This window comes from Aedes aegypti, chromosome 1 (assembly GCF_002204515.2).
Source record: "Aedes aegypti strain LVP_AGWG chromosome 1, AaegL5.0 Primary Assembly, whole genome shotgun sequence".
NCBI classification, from domain to species: Eukaryota; Metazoa; Arthropoda; class Insecta; order Diptera; family Culicidae; genus Aedes; species Aedes aegypti.
This window is the reverse complement of record NC_035107.1, coordinates 265,654,892-265,675,621: the sequence shown is the minus strand read 5'-3', so window position 1 is coordinate 265,675,621 and position 20,730 is coordinate 265,654,892. Positions and strand designations below refer to the sequence as shown.

The 20,730-nt window shown below is 38.6% G+C and overlaps 1 protein-coding gene across 5 annotated transcripts in view; it reads left to right on the top strand.

Moving 5' to 3' along the window:
• LOC5567507 (G protein-coupled receptor kinase 2) overlaps positions 1 to 20,730 on the top strand; it is a 353,686-nt gene that overhangs the window by 210,701 nt on the left and 122,255 nt on the right. For all 5 annotated transcript variants that reach the window (XM_021837716.1, XM_021837714.1, XM_021837712.1 and 2 more), the window contains 2 exons: positions 17,663 to 18,075; positions 18,613 to 18,712. In XM_021837716.1, the coding sequence (XP_021693408.1) occupies positions 17,663 to 18,075; positions 18,613 to 18,712 (513 nt within the window). The remainder of the gene's footprint in view (positions 1 to 17,662; positions 18,076 to 18,612; positions 18,713 to 20,730) is intronic.

Here is a 20,730-nt window from a genome sequence, read left to right as displayed (position 1 = left end):
ATCTTTGGGTTACTCTCGGCGTTAACAACGAAGTCCTGTTAAGATTCTAGATCATTGACGAATTTATTTGCAGATGCTTAATAAGTTGATTATTTCAAATGTTGACGGAATACTTTTGAAGTTTTTAGCGGTTTTATGGTTCAGACTTTTGCCAAAGATTTTTAGAAAAATCATACATACAATATTCTGCAAGGATTTTATAAGAATACTCCATCTACAAGGATCTTCTTGTTTTTTACTATGATAACGTCCCCAAAGTTGGGGACGCAGCTGCATCTCGGCAAGTGTTCTAAGAGCACTTCCACAGTTTTTAACTGAGAGATTTCTTTGCCAATGTTGCTATTTACGCATTGGTTTATCATGTGATAGGCACGCCCATATTATATGTCCAAATAAGTCAAGTAAATTTCCATTACGAAAAGATTCTTTATCGACCAGTAATCGAACCCAGATACCTTCAGCATGGCTTTGCTCAATAACCTTTGACTTAACCACGAGGCTAAGGGGATCAGGAACCCCCAATGAAAAAAACCCTGAAGGTCGTAGACACAAAAGTCAATTTGGACAAATTTAGTTGTAAAATTGTGAAATATAATAGAATCATTCTGGTGGGCTTCGACCATACGACTCCCAACTAAGCCACAGAATTGGTAGCGATTCTGCAGCCATTATCTGCAGAATCACTGAAAGAAACTCTAATACAATTCCTCAGTGAAATCTTTGACGTTTTTTCTGAGGAACTCGTGATGAAATCCTTGGAACAATATACATGTTTGTTAAAGTGGTTCAAAAAATCGTTTTTGCTCCACACCGCTCATTCGATTCTAGATCAAATTCTGGGTGTCTTCCCAAAATTTGAGCTCATTCGGACGAAAACTGAGACTGCACAAGCCCTTCAAAGTTTATATGGGAATTACCCATGTGCTCTTGGGGATTAGAGCTATGTTGATACTGTGAGATACATTCATCAGCTACAACTTTGCCGAAGACCGTGTTCAAATCGGACGCCTCAGTAATTAGTTATTGATTTATATCCACTCACAAATTCTTCAGCAGTGCTCATTTAACTTCTGAACAGGCAACATTGGAGCACCTGGCGCGAAAGATAGCACGCACAAATCATGGCTACTATGTTTTACTGCATATATCCAGTGATGCCTGCAGAACAGCCCAATAGTTATAGCCAAAGTTTTACAACGCATTCAAAAATCAATAACTAATTACAGGGGCGTCCAGCACGACCGATTGAATAAATTGTTTGGTTTTCCCATAGTTATTCCCATATAAACTATAAACGGCTTGTGCAGTCTCAGTTTTCATCCGAATGAGATCATATTTTGGGAGGACACTCAGAATTTGATCTAGAATCGAATGAGCGGTGTGGAGCAAAAACGATTTTTTGAACCACTCCAATGTTTGTATCATGAAAACCTGGAACAATCTTTAAAAGAATCTCTGAATAGTTTCTTGGAAGAACCTATGGAAGAATTCTTGGCATTTTTTTAAAAAGAGATCATATACGAAATCTTGAATAATTTTTAATTTAGGCAGCTCCCAAAAAAAATCTCTGGATGAATTTCAGCGAGAACTCCAGACAAAATATGCAGGCTTTTTTCTTTTTGAGGAAGTTTTAATGAACTTATGGAGTTATTCTTTGAAAATTATTGCATGCATATCTCTATAAATTTACGGAGAAATTCCTAAAATCCTTCCGATAGGAATACCTAGAACCTACTTGTTTTGGAGGAATGTTTTGAACTTAAAGGACATTAAAAAGAATGCTGAGAAATCCTCTGATATGAATACTGAGAAGACTTCGTTGAGAATCTTGAGATGATGAGAATTTTGAGATAATTTTGATGAAAATCCTGATGAGAATCCAGACAGGATCCTGATGAGATGCCTCAGAGGATTTTGATGTGAATCTTGTGAGAATTCTAATGAGAATCCTGAATGGATTTAGATAAGAATCCTGAGACGATTCTGATGAAAATCTGGAGAAGATTCCGATGCGAATCCTGAGAGTATTCTAATGCGAATTCTGAGAGGATTCTGATACAATTCTTAGAGGATTCTGATGAGAATCCTGAGAGGATTCTGATGCGAATCCTGATAGAATAGTGATGAGAATCCTGAGAGGATTCTGATGATAATCATGATAGGGTTCTGATGAGACTGCTTACTATTGGGTTGGCGGGAATTCTGTAATATGAATCTTATTACATCGTCAGTAAATAATTATTGAAAAATATATCTGAAGAATTGTTTGCATCCATTTCATAAGTTTTGCAATGCATAAAACAATCCAAATTTGACAACTCCTTTTATTCTTTGACTTGTTAAATGATTGTATTAAAATTGACACAAAAATAGAAGAAAAAAGTCCTAAATTTTCCACTAAAAATAGAAAGCAAAGTGGTTTTTAGAAAAATCACTGTTATATAATGTTTATTTAAGGACTGTTCATTTTATAAAGTGGACACTTTGGACATGCAATATCTTTTTAATTTATCAATGAAATCGAAATCGGTTTTCTGTACATCGTTCGACTAATATTGTACAATGCTGTGGTAATAAAAAAGTTACCAAAATAATATGATTTCACACTAATAAGGCACAACGTTTAGAACGGTCGATTTTTGGAGGTTATCAAAATCAAGGATTATTAAAAATCGGCAGGAAAATTCGACAATTTATATTTTTTATTTTCAAAAAATGGTTATACTTAGAAAGCATCATCAATTAGAAGCTTGCTAAAAAATCAAGTTATTTTTGGAGAAGCAATTTGCAGACATCATAAAATCATTTTTTATCATTTTTTTTTTAAAGAAAAATATCTTAAATTTAAATGGAACTGGTATGAGTAGAATTTTAAGGTTTAAAGTACGTCCAGACGGAAGTAATAATAAAGTATTCATAATAAAAATAACTTACGCCTTCATAGAGTTGCTGATTTAGTCCCCACGTCATATTTTAAGCACAATAGAAAAACAAATAATTTATTTTCAGAAGACCACTCAAAGCACAATGACAATCATCAAGATTGGAAACACTGCTTGAATTAACCCTTTGGGGCCTGATTTTTTCCAAGAACTATTATAAAGTTTCTTGAACGCCTTTCAATAGTTTTGGTGTTCAAAATGCTAAACATAACAAGAAATGATGACAAATATTTTTTTGGGAGGTGCTAGGTCTTCCAAACTGCTCTTGAGTTCATAACTTGAAGTCTATGCTTGTAATAACAACCTTGTTCATCATACAAGGTGATGAACTGTAATCTACCGTATATTCTGAACCTTCTGAGTGTTCAGCAAATATTATCAGATCATTTCGAATGTTCTAGATTATCTAATTTGTCGGGATGTTTAATAAATAAGATCTACAATGCGATGAGAGTCAGGATTTAGTGGTAATAAATTAATAACCACGAAACGAAGCACTTCCGAAACATGGTGTATTCGACAAAGTTTCCAGTCATAATTAGCGACATCTATTGGGAAGCTTCCATAAATTATGTCACGTAAAAATATACTATTTTCAACCCCCCTGCTTTTCATCTTTTGTTTGAGAACAATTTGTGGAAACGTCAGTAGAGTCTAAATGCGTAAATGAGTAGAAACACGTTTTGAATATATGTGTTTGTCGACGAATCTTCTTCTTTTTTCTTGGCATATCGTTCCCACTGGGAAGAAGCTGGCTTCTCAGCTTAGTGTTAGTTTAGCACTTCCACATTTATTACCTGAGATCTTTCTCAGCTAATGACCTTTTTGCATGGATATATCGTGTGGCAGGCATGCGCCCATAATCTGTGCCCAAGAAAGTCAAGACTCTTTCCTTTACGAAAAGATCCGGTAATCGTCATACAAATCTCGAGCTCTACTTCTTTTTTGCAATCGTGCAACATGACTATCCGTGTAGAGGCGTCACTACTGTGCTTTCACAGACAAACAGACGTAACACTCTTGAGAAGCTCATGGTACATGCGTTTAACGATGAATTTGAATTTCAGTGTTCAGTGAAGTTCAGTGTAGATTCTTCTTTTTCTTCTTCTTGGCGTAACGTCCCCACTGGGACAAAGCCTGCTCCTCAGCTTAGTGTTCTTTGAGTAGTTTCACAGTGTGGCAGGCACGAAGATAAAGGGTGTCCACGATGAAATTGCCACACACAAAATTGATTCGCAAAATTCGAGTTTTCATCCGATTGCCATCAAAACTTCAGGGATTGAGAAATAACTATTAAACTTCATTTTACCATTTTACTCGTATTTTATTAAAAGTCCATACGAAAATGCCCGCACCTTGGCCTTAACCCCGGCCATGAGATTCTGCACAACCTGTGAATCAACCGTTTTTTGCATGTGAACCCATACTTTCTTCAGTTCCTCGACTGTCTTTACTACCTTAGGTCGTTTACACACTTAATTTCCGAAATCGACTAAAAACGGTAAAACGGATTGCTGAGAATCCAACAGCCGAATCTCGGTAAAATATTTGCTGAATCTCGGCAAAACTTTTACCGAGATTTCGGTAACCCATTACCGAATCTCGGTAACGTTTGCCGAAATCTCGGTAAAAAATTTGGTTTGCCAAGATTAACGATATTTCGGTAAAAAGTTTACCGAAATTCGGCAATTTTTTTACCGAAATCTCAGCTCTTGGATTCTCGGCAATCCGTTTGCTGAGGTCGGCAAAATAATTTAAGTGTGTAAGAAGGTGCTGCTTCATAATCGCCCAGTACTTCTCGATGGAACGGAGCTCCGGAGTGTTGGAAGGGTTGAACATTTTCGGCACGAAATTGACCTTATTATCCGCATACCACTTCAGCACGTCCTTGGAGTAGTGGCATGAGGCCAAATCCGGCCAGAAGATTGTTGGGACGTTGTGGGCCTTCAGGAGAGGGAGCAGCCGCTTCTGGAGGCACTCTTTCATGTACACTTGTCCGTTCATCGTGTCCTAGGTCACGAAAGGTGCACTCCGCTTCCCCCATGTGCAGATGGCTTGCCACACCAGGAATTTCTTCGCAAATTTGGACCTCTTCTGAGTGCGGACTTACTCCGGAACGCTGAACTTATCCTTGGCCGTGAAAAACAGGTTGCCGGGGATCTGTTTGATGTCGGCCTTCACATATGTTTCGTTGTCCATGAAAGTATGGGTTTACATGCAAAAAACGGTTGATTCACAGGTTGTGCAGAATCTCACGGCCGGGGTTGAGGCCAAGGTGCGGGCATTTACGTATGGACTGTTAATAAAATACGAGTAAAATGGTAAAATGAAGTTTAATAGTTATTTCTCAATCCCTGAAGTTTTGATGGCAATCGGATGAAAACTCGAATTTTGTGTGTGGCAATTTCATCGTGAACACCCTTTACTCTATGCCCAAGGCAGTCAAGAATATTTTCATTACGAAAAGATCCTGGACCGACCGGGAATCGAACCCGGAACCCTCAGCATGGTCATGTTGAATACCCGCGTCTTTACAGCTTCGGCTATGGGGGCCCTATATAACCTGGTAGATTTTATAACTGAACTCTATTTAGCGAAAAAAAAAACACTGCCACAAGTTCTGAGCTCCAGGATAGTTTGAAAAAGCTTTTGAGATTCTCAGAGGTCAATAGATTCCGTTTGAGTTGAAAATGTTATTAATTGCAGCGTTGCCAGATCTACGGAAATTTCCGTAGATCTACGGAATTGAGCACTTTCTACGGATCCGTAAGATAATTCTACGGAAAATGTATATTTTCTACAGAAAGCTACGGAAATTCTCATTATTCTACGGTAATTTACGGATTTTTCCAACGGAAATCTACGGAATTGCAATGCCGGGGATCTCTCCCCCCGTTTATCACTTTTCGTCTACGGAATGATTTCCAAAGAAATCTGGCATCGCTGATTATTTCTAGCGCAAGCAACTACTGCTGTAAATTTCGAGAATTGAGCTTCGGGATAGTCTGAACGTCGTAGGATATCCCAGGACATGAAAAGGCATGTGAAGCAGCGTTTTTCTTGACATAATAGGTATGTATTACCAAGTACGAACATCAATTGTATTTACAAAAGGCATTTTAAGCTACTTTTATACTAATTATTCTATTTGTCAGACTTCTGCATGTTCAGGATGTTCTAGGTTGCCAAGTAGGACATTAAGGCATACACCTAAAATTTTTCCCTGACAGGGAAGTATAATTGCAAGGACTTTTCCGAAGACAGTAAATTTTATTCATTGGTTCATTTTATACAGCCATTTGCCGACTGCGGTCATAAATGACCGTGCCGGCCCCAAAGGGAAAACTTTGATCATTTTAGCGAGAAAAGTTACTGGAACAAGGGTCGACCTGAAGTTCTGAACTCCAGGGCAAATTGGAGGGCCTGGAATATCACCAACGTTCTTTGAAATTGGTCTGTGAGAAGGTTCAGTGAACATGGTAGATTATATAACTTCACTCAGTTTAGAAGGAAATATTACTGGAAAAATAGTAGATCTGAAGTTCTGAAGTCTTGGGGAAATTTTGAAGGATCTGAAATACCTCAATCGTTCCTTGAAACAGCATATTGATCCATGAGAAGGTTCAGTCAACATAGTAGATTATATAACTTCACTCAGTTTAGAAAGAAAAATTACTGGAACAAGGGAAGACCTGTAGTTCTGAACTCCAGGGGAATATGGAGGGCCTGGAATACTCCAAACGTTCCTTGAAATATCTTTTTGATTCGTGAGAAAGCTCAGTGAACATTAAATAACTTCATCGTTTAGTAAGAAAAATTACTAGAACAATTGTAGATCTGAATTTCTGAACTCCAGGGTAATCTGGGTGACTCGGAATACCCCAAACGTTCCTTGAAACATCTAATTGATCCGTAAGAAAATTCAGTGAACATGTTAGATTTTATAACTTCACTTAGTTTAGCGAGATAAATTGCTTGAACAAGTGCAGACCTGAAGTTCTGAACTCCAGGGTAATTTGGAGGGCCTGGAATATCCCAAACGTTCCTTGAAATGGTTTAGTGAGCATGTTAGATTATATAACTTCACTCAGTTTAGTGAGATAAATTACTGAAACAAATGTAAACCTGAAGTTACGAACACTAGGGTAATTTGGAGGGCCTAGAATACCCCAAACGTTCCTTGAATTGGCCTATTGATCCGTGACAAGGTTCAGTAAACATGGTAAGTTATATATCTTTACTCAGTTTAGCAAGAAAAAATACTGGAATAAGTGTAGACCTGAAGTTCTGAACTCCAGGATAATTTGGAGCACCTATAATATCCCAAACGTTCCTTGAAACAGCCTATTGATGCATGAGTTTAGTGAACAGGAAAGATTTTATAAATTCACTCAGTTTAGCGAGATAAATTTCTGGAATAAGTGTAGCCCTGAAGTTCTGAACTCCAGGATAATTTGGAGGGCCCGGAATACTCCAAACGTTCTTTAAAACATCCTATTGATACGTGCGAAAGTTCAGTGAACATTGTAGATTATATAACTTCACTCAGTTTAGCAAGAAATACTACTGGAATAAATGTAGTCATGAAATTCAGATTTCCAGGGTAATTTGGAGGGCCTGGAATACCTCAAACGTTTCTTAAAGTAGCCTTTTGAACCGTGACAAGGTTCAATAAACATTGTAGATTATATAACTTCACTCAGTTTAGCGAGAATAACTACTGGAACAAGTGTATTTTTCAATAAAACGACCATAAAGATTAAATTTGGTACCCAAGAATGCGGTTAAAACTCAAGATTTTGCTTTTTTTATACATATATAGTTTCTTTAGTAATCTAAATCAGTTTTGAACACGCTTATTACTTTACTTTTTTGCTGGTAGTAAAAAGATGGTGTATCAGCAAATTTGACCATAAGGAATAGATCACTAAAGTGACTCAGCGTCAGGAACTGATGGAATATTATTGATGTTTTTAAAAGCTCTACCTTAAGTTGAATAGTAAAGGATACCAACATACAATTTGTTAATTAAATTTAGGATTTTTTTCATGCGAAAAATAATGCTTAAACTTAACGAACAGTTTTTCTTAGGAGTTTTTGCAAAAACTATTTAGTTCTTCAACCGAAAGCATTTTGTAAGTTTCTGTATTTTCATAACATTGTAGAATAATAGTTGAACGATACACAGAAAACTGTTTACGATTTCATCAATAAATAAAAAAGATATAGCATAAACAAGGTGTCCACTTTATAAAATGAACAGTCCTTATTTGGAAAAAAAATAATAATGATCGAGGTTACCAGGTTCCCGGATTGTCCATGGTTGTGGCCAAATAAGGTCAAAGAGTCCCAAAGTGATTTTCACCGAAGTTTGGTACGTCACAAGACAGGTTTGGTACAATATCGCGAAGTTTCCTCTTCCCGAGGTTACTGGAGTGGTAGTTGCCAATTCTACCCAAAAAGTCTCAAAATGAATCGCAATGTACCTATTTTGAAATATCATTGAGATTTATGTGTTGCAAGCCGAGTTTTAGATGCGATCAAAAAGTGGTCAACTTAACGGGAACTGGAAGCGCAGTACTTCCCTGAATATATCCGGAATCACGGTCAGTTTCGGGAAATCGCCCGCAGTCAAGAAGAATTTTCAATTTGAGTTTTCAAATTCTTGTCGAAATAGGGGTTGGGGACGTACGAAGTAATTAGTAATGGACTCCTGATGAAACTTCTTAAACATTTTTTGCATATTTTTTGAGGAATTTATAGAGAAATCAGAAATTTTGGAGCCATTCATTCAGAAGTTCGCAAAGTAAACCCTAGTGAAAATTCATTAAAAATCTTAACAATAAACCTTGGAGGTATCCGCAAATACATTAAGTAAGAATTATTTATGAAATCCATTTATAGGTTCCTCCTAGGTTTCTTTGGGAGATTCTTTTTACAGTATCTAAGGTTTTTAATAAGCGATTCTTCCAGAACATTGGATTAATTTCCAAAAGTATCTTAGCCATTTCAATACGATTTACTTCAATTAATGCTAGAATTCTTATTCATCTAGAGGCATCTCTTGAAATCCAGAACGAAAATGTTGGACAAAATCCTGAGAAACCCTGGAAGTAACTCGGTGGAAATTATTGGTTGAATTCTCGAAGATGTCATGAACGAAAATCTTATGAGAAATCAATGGAACTGCAGAGATTTCACGAGGAGTTTCTTCAAAGACTCTTCCAAAAATTTATTTCTAATTCGAAGTGATTTTGTTGAAGTTGCACTCGAACGGCGAAGACTTCGGAAAAATTCAACGTGGTTGAATTCGATCGTTGTGTACATGAGTGCAAATTTCTCTGTGTTTGTGATTTTCTGCTGTGAGATTAGTTTGATGCAGAAACCGCTCTACATCTGTGTGGAAAGAGACCGCTGTGCAATTGCGACGGCTACAGTCTAGCCGGATCAAATGTGATCTTAGTGGATTCAATTGTATTGGTGATTGCTCTTAACGGAGCCACGACACCACGGCGTGCTTTGTGAATGTACGGTTTTCGGGCACAAGTGATATAAGAACATGATGCGATACAGTACCGATCATCAATCGTATCGCTTCCAAACTGGATCCAGAAATGGCCTGGGAATTGAATAGTATCGACGATGAATCACCAGGTTACAACAACACTCTTGAGTTTTTGCAGGATATGTGTAAAGTACTAGAAAAGATCCAGTCCGCCGTTAAGCAACCCCCTAAGATTCAGAAACCCGTACGAAACGTTCCAGATGTGAAGGAAAAGACAAGTACCCTAGTCACTACTTCTGAAAAGTGTCCACATTCTTCGGAAACTCACGAGCTGTGACGATGTTAAGAGCCAGTTCGCGAGAGCCGCAACCCCTTCTTGTATTGATGTTCTTCGATCAGGCTGAAATTTTCAGGGATTGTTCTACTATATAAAAGATGATGTTTTGCAAAATATTAGATTTTTATATTAGGGGGAAGTGGGACAAAATGACCCCCAATGATTTCATGTCACTAAACATGCAAAATCACAAAAACTGATATAACTATAGTAAAAATGCACGGATTATGTTGAAATTTGGCATGATTACTCTACGTTATATAAACTTTGAGATTGGCATGGTATATGAATTTTAAAAGTACTTCAAATCGAGAAAAATGAGTTTTTCATAAAAAATTTAGTGATTTTCAAATCGATTTTTTTCTTACCAACCGAACTAGGTCAAAAAACTAAATATGACGTTTTGTAGGGTAACTCATGGGCTTTCATTTGAGATGTAATCCAAATATGCCGTTTCAAAAATTTTCGAAAAAAAATTTTTTTTCGGGTTAGTGTTTGAATCTGACCCATTTTGCGAGTACCGCAACCGCCTTGTCTAGAGAGGTTGTATTGATGTTCTCCGATCGAGCTGAAATTTACAGGAGTTGTTTTCCTATATAAAAGAAGATATTCCGCAAAATTTCAGATTTTTATATTAGGGAATAGTGGTACAAAATAACCACTAATGATTTAATATATAAAAACATACAAAATCAATTAAAGTGATATATTAGCGATGTTTAATTAACGTTATATGAACTTCAAAATAAACATGGTATTTGGATTAGAAAAATTTTTCAAATTAATAAAAAAATCTGTTTAATTTTTTTTTTTATAAAATTAGTTTTTTTTTTTCAAATCGACTTATATTTTTGTCAACCGAACTAGGTCAAACAACTAAATATGAAGTTTTGCAGGGAAACTCAGCTTTCATTCGCGGTGTACTGTAGTGAATCAAAATTCGGACGGTATCAATATCCGTACACTCTGATAATAGTAATAAAAATGGAGTGGTGTTTGTATGTCACGAAATAACTTGAGAACGGATCAACCGATTGAGGTAAGTTTTTCACTGTTGCACTCGACAAGGGATGCGACGTGTTCGTGCAAGGAAAAAGTTTGGGAAAGTCTCCAGAATAATCGGGAAAACGGGAGAAGACTCAGGTGTCATTTTGTATGGGGGATTACATGACATTTTGCAACAGTCTACTTGATGGCAAGACAAAGTTTGCCGGGACCACTAGTTTACCAATAAAATGCTAAATTGAAAACATTTATACAACTATATTGAATGAAAAAATAGCTGTTTTTGTAGTTATTTCGACGTATTGGCCTTTCGGAGGTCTGTTCAACAAACTCATCAATGTCCCCGATGAGATCAGCTCAAAGGTATAAATTTATTGGTTAGAGATAATCGTATAGCATATTTTTATTACTTACATTTGGTCTCTTACTAGGCAAACAAATTCAAATTTTTAAATTTAATATAGGGTAATTCAGGTCGCTATCTGTAATTATTCAGTTTTAATAAGCATATAGTAATAATATATAAATTAATAAATACTTAATAAACGATTTTGCATTCACATCGATTAATCAACAATGAGAAGGTATTTTTTTCAATTCTCATTCCCCCATGGTATATATGCGTTCGAGGGGCGCTTAGATGAAGGCAATCGTCGCAGCAGTAGTGATTGTAACATAATAATACACAAAGTTATAGTTTAAAAGTTTAGTAACACCACATTGAAAAAATTGCTGTAAATATAGTTTAAAATAGTAAAAAGAGGCTGTCCGGAATTGGAGCCCAATGTTTTTGAATCCGGAAATTGTATTGGAATTGTATGTTTCGATGCCGTAAGTACACAATTTTCAAATAAAACTGGAATAATACTTTTAACATCGTCAAAAGATGAGTAATATGTAATAAGAACAATACTGTGCGTCGTTCATTGAACCAATCAGTGATGATTGCAGTTTAAACCACCAACATGTCTGTCCAAACAACTAAATCACAAACATTGCATACACAATATGTGTTCATTACTATTCAAAAAGAAACCCATTTGGCAGAACTACACTTTTTATAAGGGAAAAGTGGGTCAAAATGACCCCCAATATTTTTATGTCGGAAAACACACAAAACCACAAGAACTACTGTACCATTTAAACGGATTGTACTGAAAAATATGTTTTTTTTTTGTAAAAAACACACAATTTTCCGTGGAAATATGCAATATTTAACAATCTTCGTCTCTCTTTAACTCTTTCGAGAAATTTGCAAACATCAAGGCTAGCAAAAGTCAAAATTCCATTCAAGATATAAACAGTACAGTGTCTCATAGCAGCCATATATGCAGTCAGTCTAAACTAAGCTAAACTCATTTTTTTACAAATTGATCTCTAGCAAACATACCATCATACACACATACATGTGACCCTCCTAATCAAACCCATCAAAAATCATCCAAATTAAAAAAATGCGGTAGTTGATTCTCATCCAAACAGCGTGAGAAGAAACAACGCTTACTACTGAACCGCCGAAGCTGCTAACGAAAACATTGGTGCAATGACTTATTGTTATCCACATCATCACTTTTGCAAGAAAGTGACATTTCTTTCAGATATGGCAGCGGCAACACGGTATGATATAATCGGTATTACAACTACCGACAAGAGACCCTCCATACGCTGCTCATACCGCCCGGATTTTGATTTACCACGGTACACCGCGGATGAAAGCCCTTGAGTTGTCCTACAAAACTTCAACCTAGTTCGGTTGACCAAAAATAAGTCGATTTGAAAAATAAAACTAATTTTACAAAATAACAGGTTTTTCTCGATTTGAAACATTTTTTCTATCCAAAATGATCATTCATATAACGTAAAGTAAACATGCCAAATTTCATACAAATTCGTGCATTTTTACTATCGCTATTCTTCTTCTTCTTTCTGGCGTTACGTCCCAACTAGGACAAAACCTGCTTCTCAGCTTAGTGTTCTTATGAGCACTTCCACAGTTATTAACTGAGAGCTTTCTATGCCAAAGTTGCCATTTTTGCATTCGTATATCGTGTGGCAAGTACGAAGTTACTCTATGCCCTGGGATGCCCTGGGCTTTGTAGCCGTGCGGTTAGCGGCGTCAGTCGTTTAGGCGTATTGTGCTACGGAGTGTGGGTTCGATTCCCGCCCCAGTCGGAGAAAACTTTTCGTCAAACGAAAAATTCTTCACTGGTCCACTGGTCGTTCTGTGTGTCCGTTGTCTAATGTTAGTTATGTTCAGTCTGTGCAGCCTATGGCTGAAGACGGTGTAAATTGTCTTTCATGTCGAGAGAAATTCCAACCCGAAAAGATCCTCGACCAGTAGGATTCGAACCCACGACCCTCAGCTTGGTCTTGCTGAATAGCTGCGCGTTTACCGCTACGGCTATCTGGGCCCCTACTATCGCTATTATAGCAGTTTTATTAATTTTGTATTTTTTTTATATATTAAATCATTAGTGGTTATTTTGTACCACTTCTCCCTAATATAAAAATCTGAAATTTTGCGAAATATCTTCTTTTATATAGGAAAACAACTCCTGTAAATTTCAGCTCGATCGGAGAACATCAATACAACCTCTCTAGACAAGGCTGTTGCGGTACTCGCAAAATGGCTCAAGTTTAAACACTACCCCGAAAAAAAAAAATTTCGAAAATTTTTGAAACGGCATATCTGGATTACACCTCAAATGAAAGCCCATGAGTTACCCTACAAAACGTCATATTTAGTTTTTTGACCTAGTTCGGTTGGTAAGAAAAAAAATCGATTTGAAAATCACTAAATTTTTTATGAAAAACTCATTTTTCTCGATTTGAAGTACTTTTAAAATTCATATACCATGCCAATCTCAAAGTTTATATAACGTAGAGTATTCATGCCAAATTTCAACATAATCCGTGCACTTTTACTATAGTTATATCAGTTTTTGTGATTTTGCATGTTTAGTGACATGAAATCATTGGGGGTCATTTTGTCCCACTTCCCCCTAATATAAAAATCTAATATTTTGCACAACATCATCTTTTATATAGAAGAACAATCCCTGAAAATTTCAGCCTGATCGGAGAACATCAATACAACTTCCCTTGGAAAGGGGGTTGCGGTTCTCGCGAACTGGCTCTTAAGCGTTCAAAAGCGTAAGTTTGTCTGATAAGTACAATACACTGCGACGCCTCGGGGCCTGCTTCATTTGTCTTCAGAAGGGGCTCAGAACGATCAATTTCTCATCGAAAAACACGTGCAAGAAATGTCGGAAATCTCACCACATCCTGCTGCATCCTGAAGATGATGGTACGAAGAAATCCGAACACTCACCAACGTCCGCAACGAAGCCCTGAAGGAACCTGAACAGCCAACCAAAAGCGCGCCGGCTGAAACTGCTAGAGGTTGAACAACAATCCAACTTCTGCACGCAGCCGAAGAACAGGTGAAAACAGATTCTCCTGTCTACCGCTGTTGCCCTCGTCTATGACAAGAGTGGTCGTCACTATCCCTGTTGAGTGCTACTTGTCTCTGGGTCGCATACGAGCTTCGTAACAGAGCAATTCGTCGCGTGTAACGGATTATAGGATATGCTTGGAATTGCTTGTGGTTCCCAAAATCCCAAGGTTGCCTACGAGTAAGGTGGATATTGCAACTCTGAACTTACCGATCGGCATTGAGCTCGCCGATCCCGGGTTCTACGTTCCTGACAAAGTAAACATGTTATTGGGAGTAGATGTTTTTTTTTGACATGTTAATGTCTAGTCGAATTCAATTATCAATAAGCTCGCCTTTACTGCAAGAAACCTAGTTTGGCTCGGTACTTAGTTTGGTAGACCGATGACCGGGTTGTGCATTCGTTTTGCACTACTACGTCGGATGAGAATCTCACTGGTGCGTAGTTTCTGGGAAATCGAATCGTTCGGAGAGGTCGAGCCGCCTTATCCGACGGCGGAGGAGGAGTGTGTGCAGCATTTTAAGGAGATATACGTGCGCACCGCCGAAGGCAGATATTCGATGCGTCTGCCGTTCAACGAAAAGAAAACTCTGAAAAGATTCCAGACGTTTGGCTGAAAAGCGATTCTACGGGTTGGAGTGGCGTCTGGAAGCAACTTCGGAGCTGAAAGAGCTGTACAACGAATTCCTGAAAGACTACGAATCACTCGGTCACATGATCGTGAACCCGACGCCTGGCCACATCACTACGAACTGAAGCCCACTAGTACCTTTACAAAACTACGTGTGGTTTTCAACGGCTCTGCTGCGTCGGACACTGATGTCTCCATAAACCAAATGCAAATGGAAGGATCAATCATACAGAACGACTTGATATCAATTCTTTTGAATTTTCGCTTCTATCGATTTGTCTTTACAGCTGACATTCCTAAAATGTATCGGCAAGTTGGTGTACACAAAGATGATCGACCATATCAGAATATCTTTTGGAGACAAACCAGTAACGATCTCCTGAAGACGTACGACTGTTTCAGCGTACATAAGTTTGGATCGAATTCCTGTGAGTTATTGGCTGATGTTCCAAACAGTTAAATTAACAAACAGTTCGATGACAGTTTGTTCCACTTTTTGCACACCACTTATCAGCAGTGAAAGCTGGTAAAGTGGTAACAAGCCTGCTTCCTGATCGGTAAGTCACGAGTTCAATTCCCGATTCTGTTCAACGATTTCACAGATTATTCGGTGAATTTTCACCGAATGTTCAGCTGTTGAGATTTCGGTGAAATTTCACAGGAATCGGTAAAAAAATCTAAGTATGTGTATTGCGTCCGCCGGTAGCTCATTGTATTTGAAGTTTTATTCCATTGTATCCAATACATGCAAACATACCCTTACAGCGTGGAACGCAGGAATCCATATCTAAAAATAACTCCGCTCCTCTTTTCGAATCAGTCGCGTCTCCTACAGAACGCATTCTCACATAGCGAACTTTAAAACCAGTGAATTTGGGATTTAATCGTTTCGGAGGATTTCAGAGGTTTCATTATCGAATAACTCGTATGTGATAAAAGATAGCACAGTGCTATCTCTGAGAAGTTTCAATGCTCAACACGTTCTAACTTTAAGAAAATCATCCTTTAAGTTGAGAACTTAATAGATAGCCTTAGCGGTAAACGCGCCGCTTTTCAGCAAACCTAAGCTGAGGGTCGTGGGTGCAAATCCCACTTGTCGTGGATCTTTCCAGGTTGGACATTTTCTCGACTTGCAAAGGCATGGAGTATCTTCGTACATGCCACCGATATAAACATGCAACAATGGTCAAATGGCAAGGACAGCTCTTAGTTATTAACTGCAAAAGTGCTCGAAAGAACACTAAGCTCAAAAGCAAGCTCTCTCACAGTTGGGATGTCACGCCACAAAAAAGAAGAAAATACTTCTCCTGTAAGGTTTACATTGATCTATTTACAAGCAGCACTCTTACTGGTCAAGTTCTCAGCAAAAAGGATAATCCTCAACTCTTCAAGTTAGGTCGTATCGTGTACTAAAACATCGCCAAAGACAGTACTGAACTATCTTCTAATACATATAAGATATTCTGGGAATATTGTCGAAGATGAAATCTCAAATATAACGCTGATATTTATTACGCTCCTCAACCGTGTGTCTAATTGGAGACCAGACTGTAGTTACTTCCACTCTCCGGTTTCGCCAACAGCAGCTGGGTGTTGTTTATAATTGCCTTCAAACATGTTCGTTAAGAGGCTGATATAGACGGGATGGATGGCGCGCCGTTTGATGGAAAATTTGGCTGAGACACTCCCGGTTCGAATCCCGACGTCGACGGCAAAATTTTTTTTAAACTCATTACGCCTCATGGCTGCGTAATGACGCAGCCAACCTGTTTCTCATGTATCTCGAACTCGGTGCGGACACAAGCGAATTTTTCCGATTTCTTACGCTTCTTTCCATGTTCTTTGTTATACAATGCCTTGTATTGTCGACCATTACAATTTCTGTAAATGCAACGATCTAATACAATTTCTGTATTAGAATCATGCAGAATTGTAATGGAATCTTGCAGGCTCGGGTTGCGTGTGGCTTCTTTTAATTTATTTTTGTTCCTGTTCGGTCTCTAGTTTGCAGGCATAATGTTTCCAAATTTCCTATTTTTAAAACGTTCAGTTACTACAAGCCCTGCAATATGAAATCGCTTCACCGAAAATTTCAACACTCATTTTCAATATTGCAACTCCAAAAAAAAAAAACCAACAGCACCAAAAATTACTGTTGTGGTGATTCTAAAATTTTCGGATGTGTTGCAATCCTTTGAGTGTATGTCTAACTATCAATTTTCCTTGTATTTACATATCAAAATGAGTAAATTGAAGCAACATTTCACATGCATAATTAATATACAAGTTATTCCATGTCAACAAGCTTTACATTTTAACTTTACCATGGAATTCCACCACACGGATGCTCTCAATGCAATTGTTTTCTGTGCATAATTCATTTTCCGGACAGAAAAGTACCACTCGAAATCGTTGCCCGCCCCATTCCAATAGGCTATATAACCTCCCAAATCATCCAACTGGGGGGAAGTGATATAATTTCAATAAATTTTTCATCTGATTACGTGCAAATGGTAAACAAGCTCCACTCCCGTTGTTTTTCGTCTGTTAGTGTGTGTGTGTATCCTTTAGGGCGGATCAAAATTCAAAACGGTTTGAAAATCCAATCTCCCATATCTTTATCATTGCCCTTACGATAAAAATAGTGTTCTGTGAAATTTTCAACTTAGAGATTTGATTTTCAAACATTTTTGAACCGCTCTATGTCTCCCATCCCCTTCTCCTCAAATGCCTCGTATGTAACTAATGAATGTTTTCCCTCTCGAATTTTCCCAAAACCCATTCCAGGTACGAAATCGCTGCCGATGAGATCCGCGTGGAGCTGGCGTACAATGTGGCCAAGCGGTACCTGGGCCTCTGCGCGGATGGCCACGCCACGGAAGACACCGGAGGCGGAGGCCGCGGGGACGACGGAGACGATGGGAAGTGCGACGACGACAGCGGAATCGGTGGCGACACCAAAAAGCTCAGCAATCACGATGACCCGGCGGCGGAGAAAAAGAGCCTGGCCGGGTCGAACTCGTTGACCAACTCGAACGCGGTGGTCGCTGGCAAAGGCACGGCCAATAATGCCAACAACAGCAGCTCCAATAATGCCATCAAGAAATGCTCCGGCGACGACGAGGACGACGACAACGATGAATTTGTGTTGGACATTCTGAACGATGACATCGTGGCGCAGGTCCGGAGTAAACTGCTGAGTAGGTTGAATGGGAATCTGGGGGAGCGTGCACGCTGCACAGTTGGCAAAAATGGACCCAAAATCGTAACTTGTGGAAGTCGTTGGTTTAAACGTTATCATGTACAGTTTTGGACAACAGATTTTTCAAATTTTTCGATTTTCCATACTTTCCATAATTTTCCAAAATTATCAACTTTGGTAGCCTAGGTCTCAAGTATTTATGAACCAAGAAAGGCATAAGGGGCTGTCCATTAATTATGTAAGGGTTTATGGGGGGTGGGGGGGTTTTGGATTTCTTACGCGCCATACAATTTATTTTTAATTTTCATACAAAAAATCTTACCATGGGGGGAGGGGGGGTTGAAAAACCCTGCAAATTGTCTTACGTAATTAATGGATCGCCCCTAACGTTTTAAATCAGCGGCTTCTAAATGTTCCGGTTTTGGGTCCCTATTTCCCCACTGTGCACCGTTGCGGAAAGCGTTAAGAAATGTGTTACTAATTTATTGTGCAATTTCGTCTCTATTTTTCCCGTTTTTTTCTGGGTGCGCTGCAGATGGCAGTAAGGAGCTGTTCGAGGCATCGGTGACGGCGGTGAAAACATTCCTGCAGGGGGAACCGTTCCGGGAATTCGAATCGTCGATGTATTTTCACAGGTAAGCGGTTTACGAGCGGGGAAAATTGCTTCGGCGATTGAGCGGAAAATTCCACCCAACTCGCCCGAACCGGCGAAGGTTTGGGCAGAATTGCAAATGCCGAGAAAGGGAATTAGGGGGAATGAAATGTCAGTTATCGCGAGGAATATGCTTCGAAGGAATTGGAATAGGCATTTAATGGTTTTGATGGTGAATTCAGTTGGCGCATCATGAATGCGTTTGCCGGTATTTTGTGAAGTGTTAAACTTTACTGTTGATAATCGAAATTATTCCAAAAACATCACGGTATGGCAAAACAGAGGAATCTCTGGTAGTAATTTCAACAGGAAAATTCTGAAGGAAGGAAAATTCCTGAACGAGTGCCTTAAGAAACTTTTAGAGGAATTTTATGACGATTTTTCGAAAGAGTTCTTGAAAAAATTTCTCTAAGACTCTAGAAATAATCTTAGAAATTTTCCGGCAAATAACCCTTGATTCGGGGCTAGAAGCTGCTTCAATTTGTCCAAAGCATCGATTTTTCATTTCGATGCAATTATCAACATTAATCTTTTTACTCTATGCATTCCGGAGGAAAGTCCTTTTTTCCATTTTTGCCACGTTTATGACAGTTATTTTTTTTTTAGAAGGATGTTGTGGATTCAAAGATTCACCCATCCTTTTGTTTGTAATAGCAACCACATTCAGTGAATAATAGACGAGACCATCTGAGAGTTTGTTTTTGCAAGACGGTGTTCAAGATGGATTACCACCATTAGCTTGTGCTAACGGCTTCAACGGAAAATTTAAGGCACGGATCAAGCAAGGATCGAAAAGGGATCGATAGGTATGAGAGGTAGCACTGTAAAGTACTGCTTTTGCTGAAATACTTTTTTTATTGCTTTACTTAGTTTCAAAACTTGCGTCAACAGAAAGAATTTTTGTATGCGTAGCATGAGAGTACGATGCACATTGATCTGCCTTTCACTATTTTAAATGTGATTTCAATTTGTAGTGTTTCTCAAATTTTAGATCGATACGTTCCACTGTCTGAACCATGTTTATCAGATTCAACCGACAGACTGGCACCAGCACATCAAGGAAATGCTCAATCGCATCCTGAGCCACACTTTCTACAACGATGTCGGTTAGTTGCTTACCGGTTCCAATGCTTCCTGGAATCTTTACCCAGTTTGCAATCAAAAAGGCAGTGGAGAAGTGAACGTCTGTGTGCCTCCCATTTGTATGCATAACTATCGCTCGGAAGACGCTTAGGACGAACATCGTAGACATCGTCCCCCCATCATCGTCATCTTGTCATTTTCTTCCAGCAATGCGATAGCATTACGGCAGTCAAGTAAAGCAGAAACAGAACGGAATGTTGTGAATCGCATTACTTGAATTTCAAAGGGTTGTTTTTCCGGTTTTCCCTTCTGGCGGAGATAGGCAACTGCAGCATCCTCCGTCGGCAATAAGCTGCATCTTCTATTTTGTGGTTAAAATCGAGTACGAGATGTCGATGCGGTTTTTCGGGCGGAAGGTGGTAATGTAAGGCAGGAAAAAGGGGATGGTAGTGGAGGAGGAGGGCAGCATTACGTAAGATATTGTGTTAACAAGATGTTTGCTTTCTGCAGGAACCGAAGTGTGTTGCTCCGGATTGGAAGCCGCAGTTTTGTGGTCAGATGTGAAAGGGAACGTGTTCGGTTTTCGATGTATGAGTGCAGTAGGTATTGCTTCGAATTTCATCGCAAGGTTGGCAATTCTGATTGTGCCAAGCTGCTCTGTGGTCGATGGTCTGCGGTTTGGACTACGTTATTCGATAATGAAGACTGGATATGTAATTAGCTGAATTCCGTACGTCATTTGCAGTCGTGCCTAGATCTTGGTAGTTCTGTGGTATGTCGATATTGTTTTGCTCTACGGTTTTTGTCATTTTTATTCGCCGTTCTTCATCGTACGAATGAATTGAAAAATAGTGTAGTCTCATGTGCCCGAAAATCAAACGAAATATCAAATGCCTGACTGAGTCTTTTATAAATAGT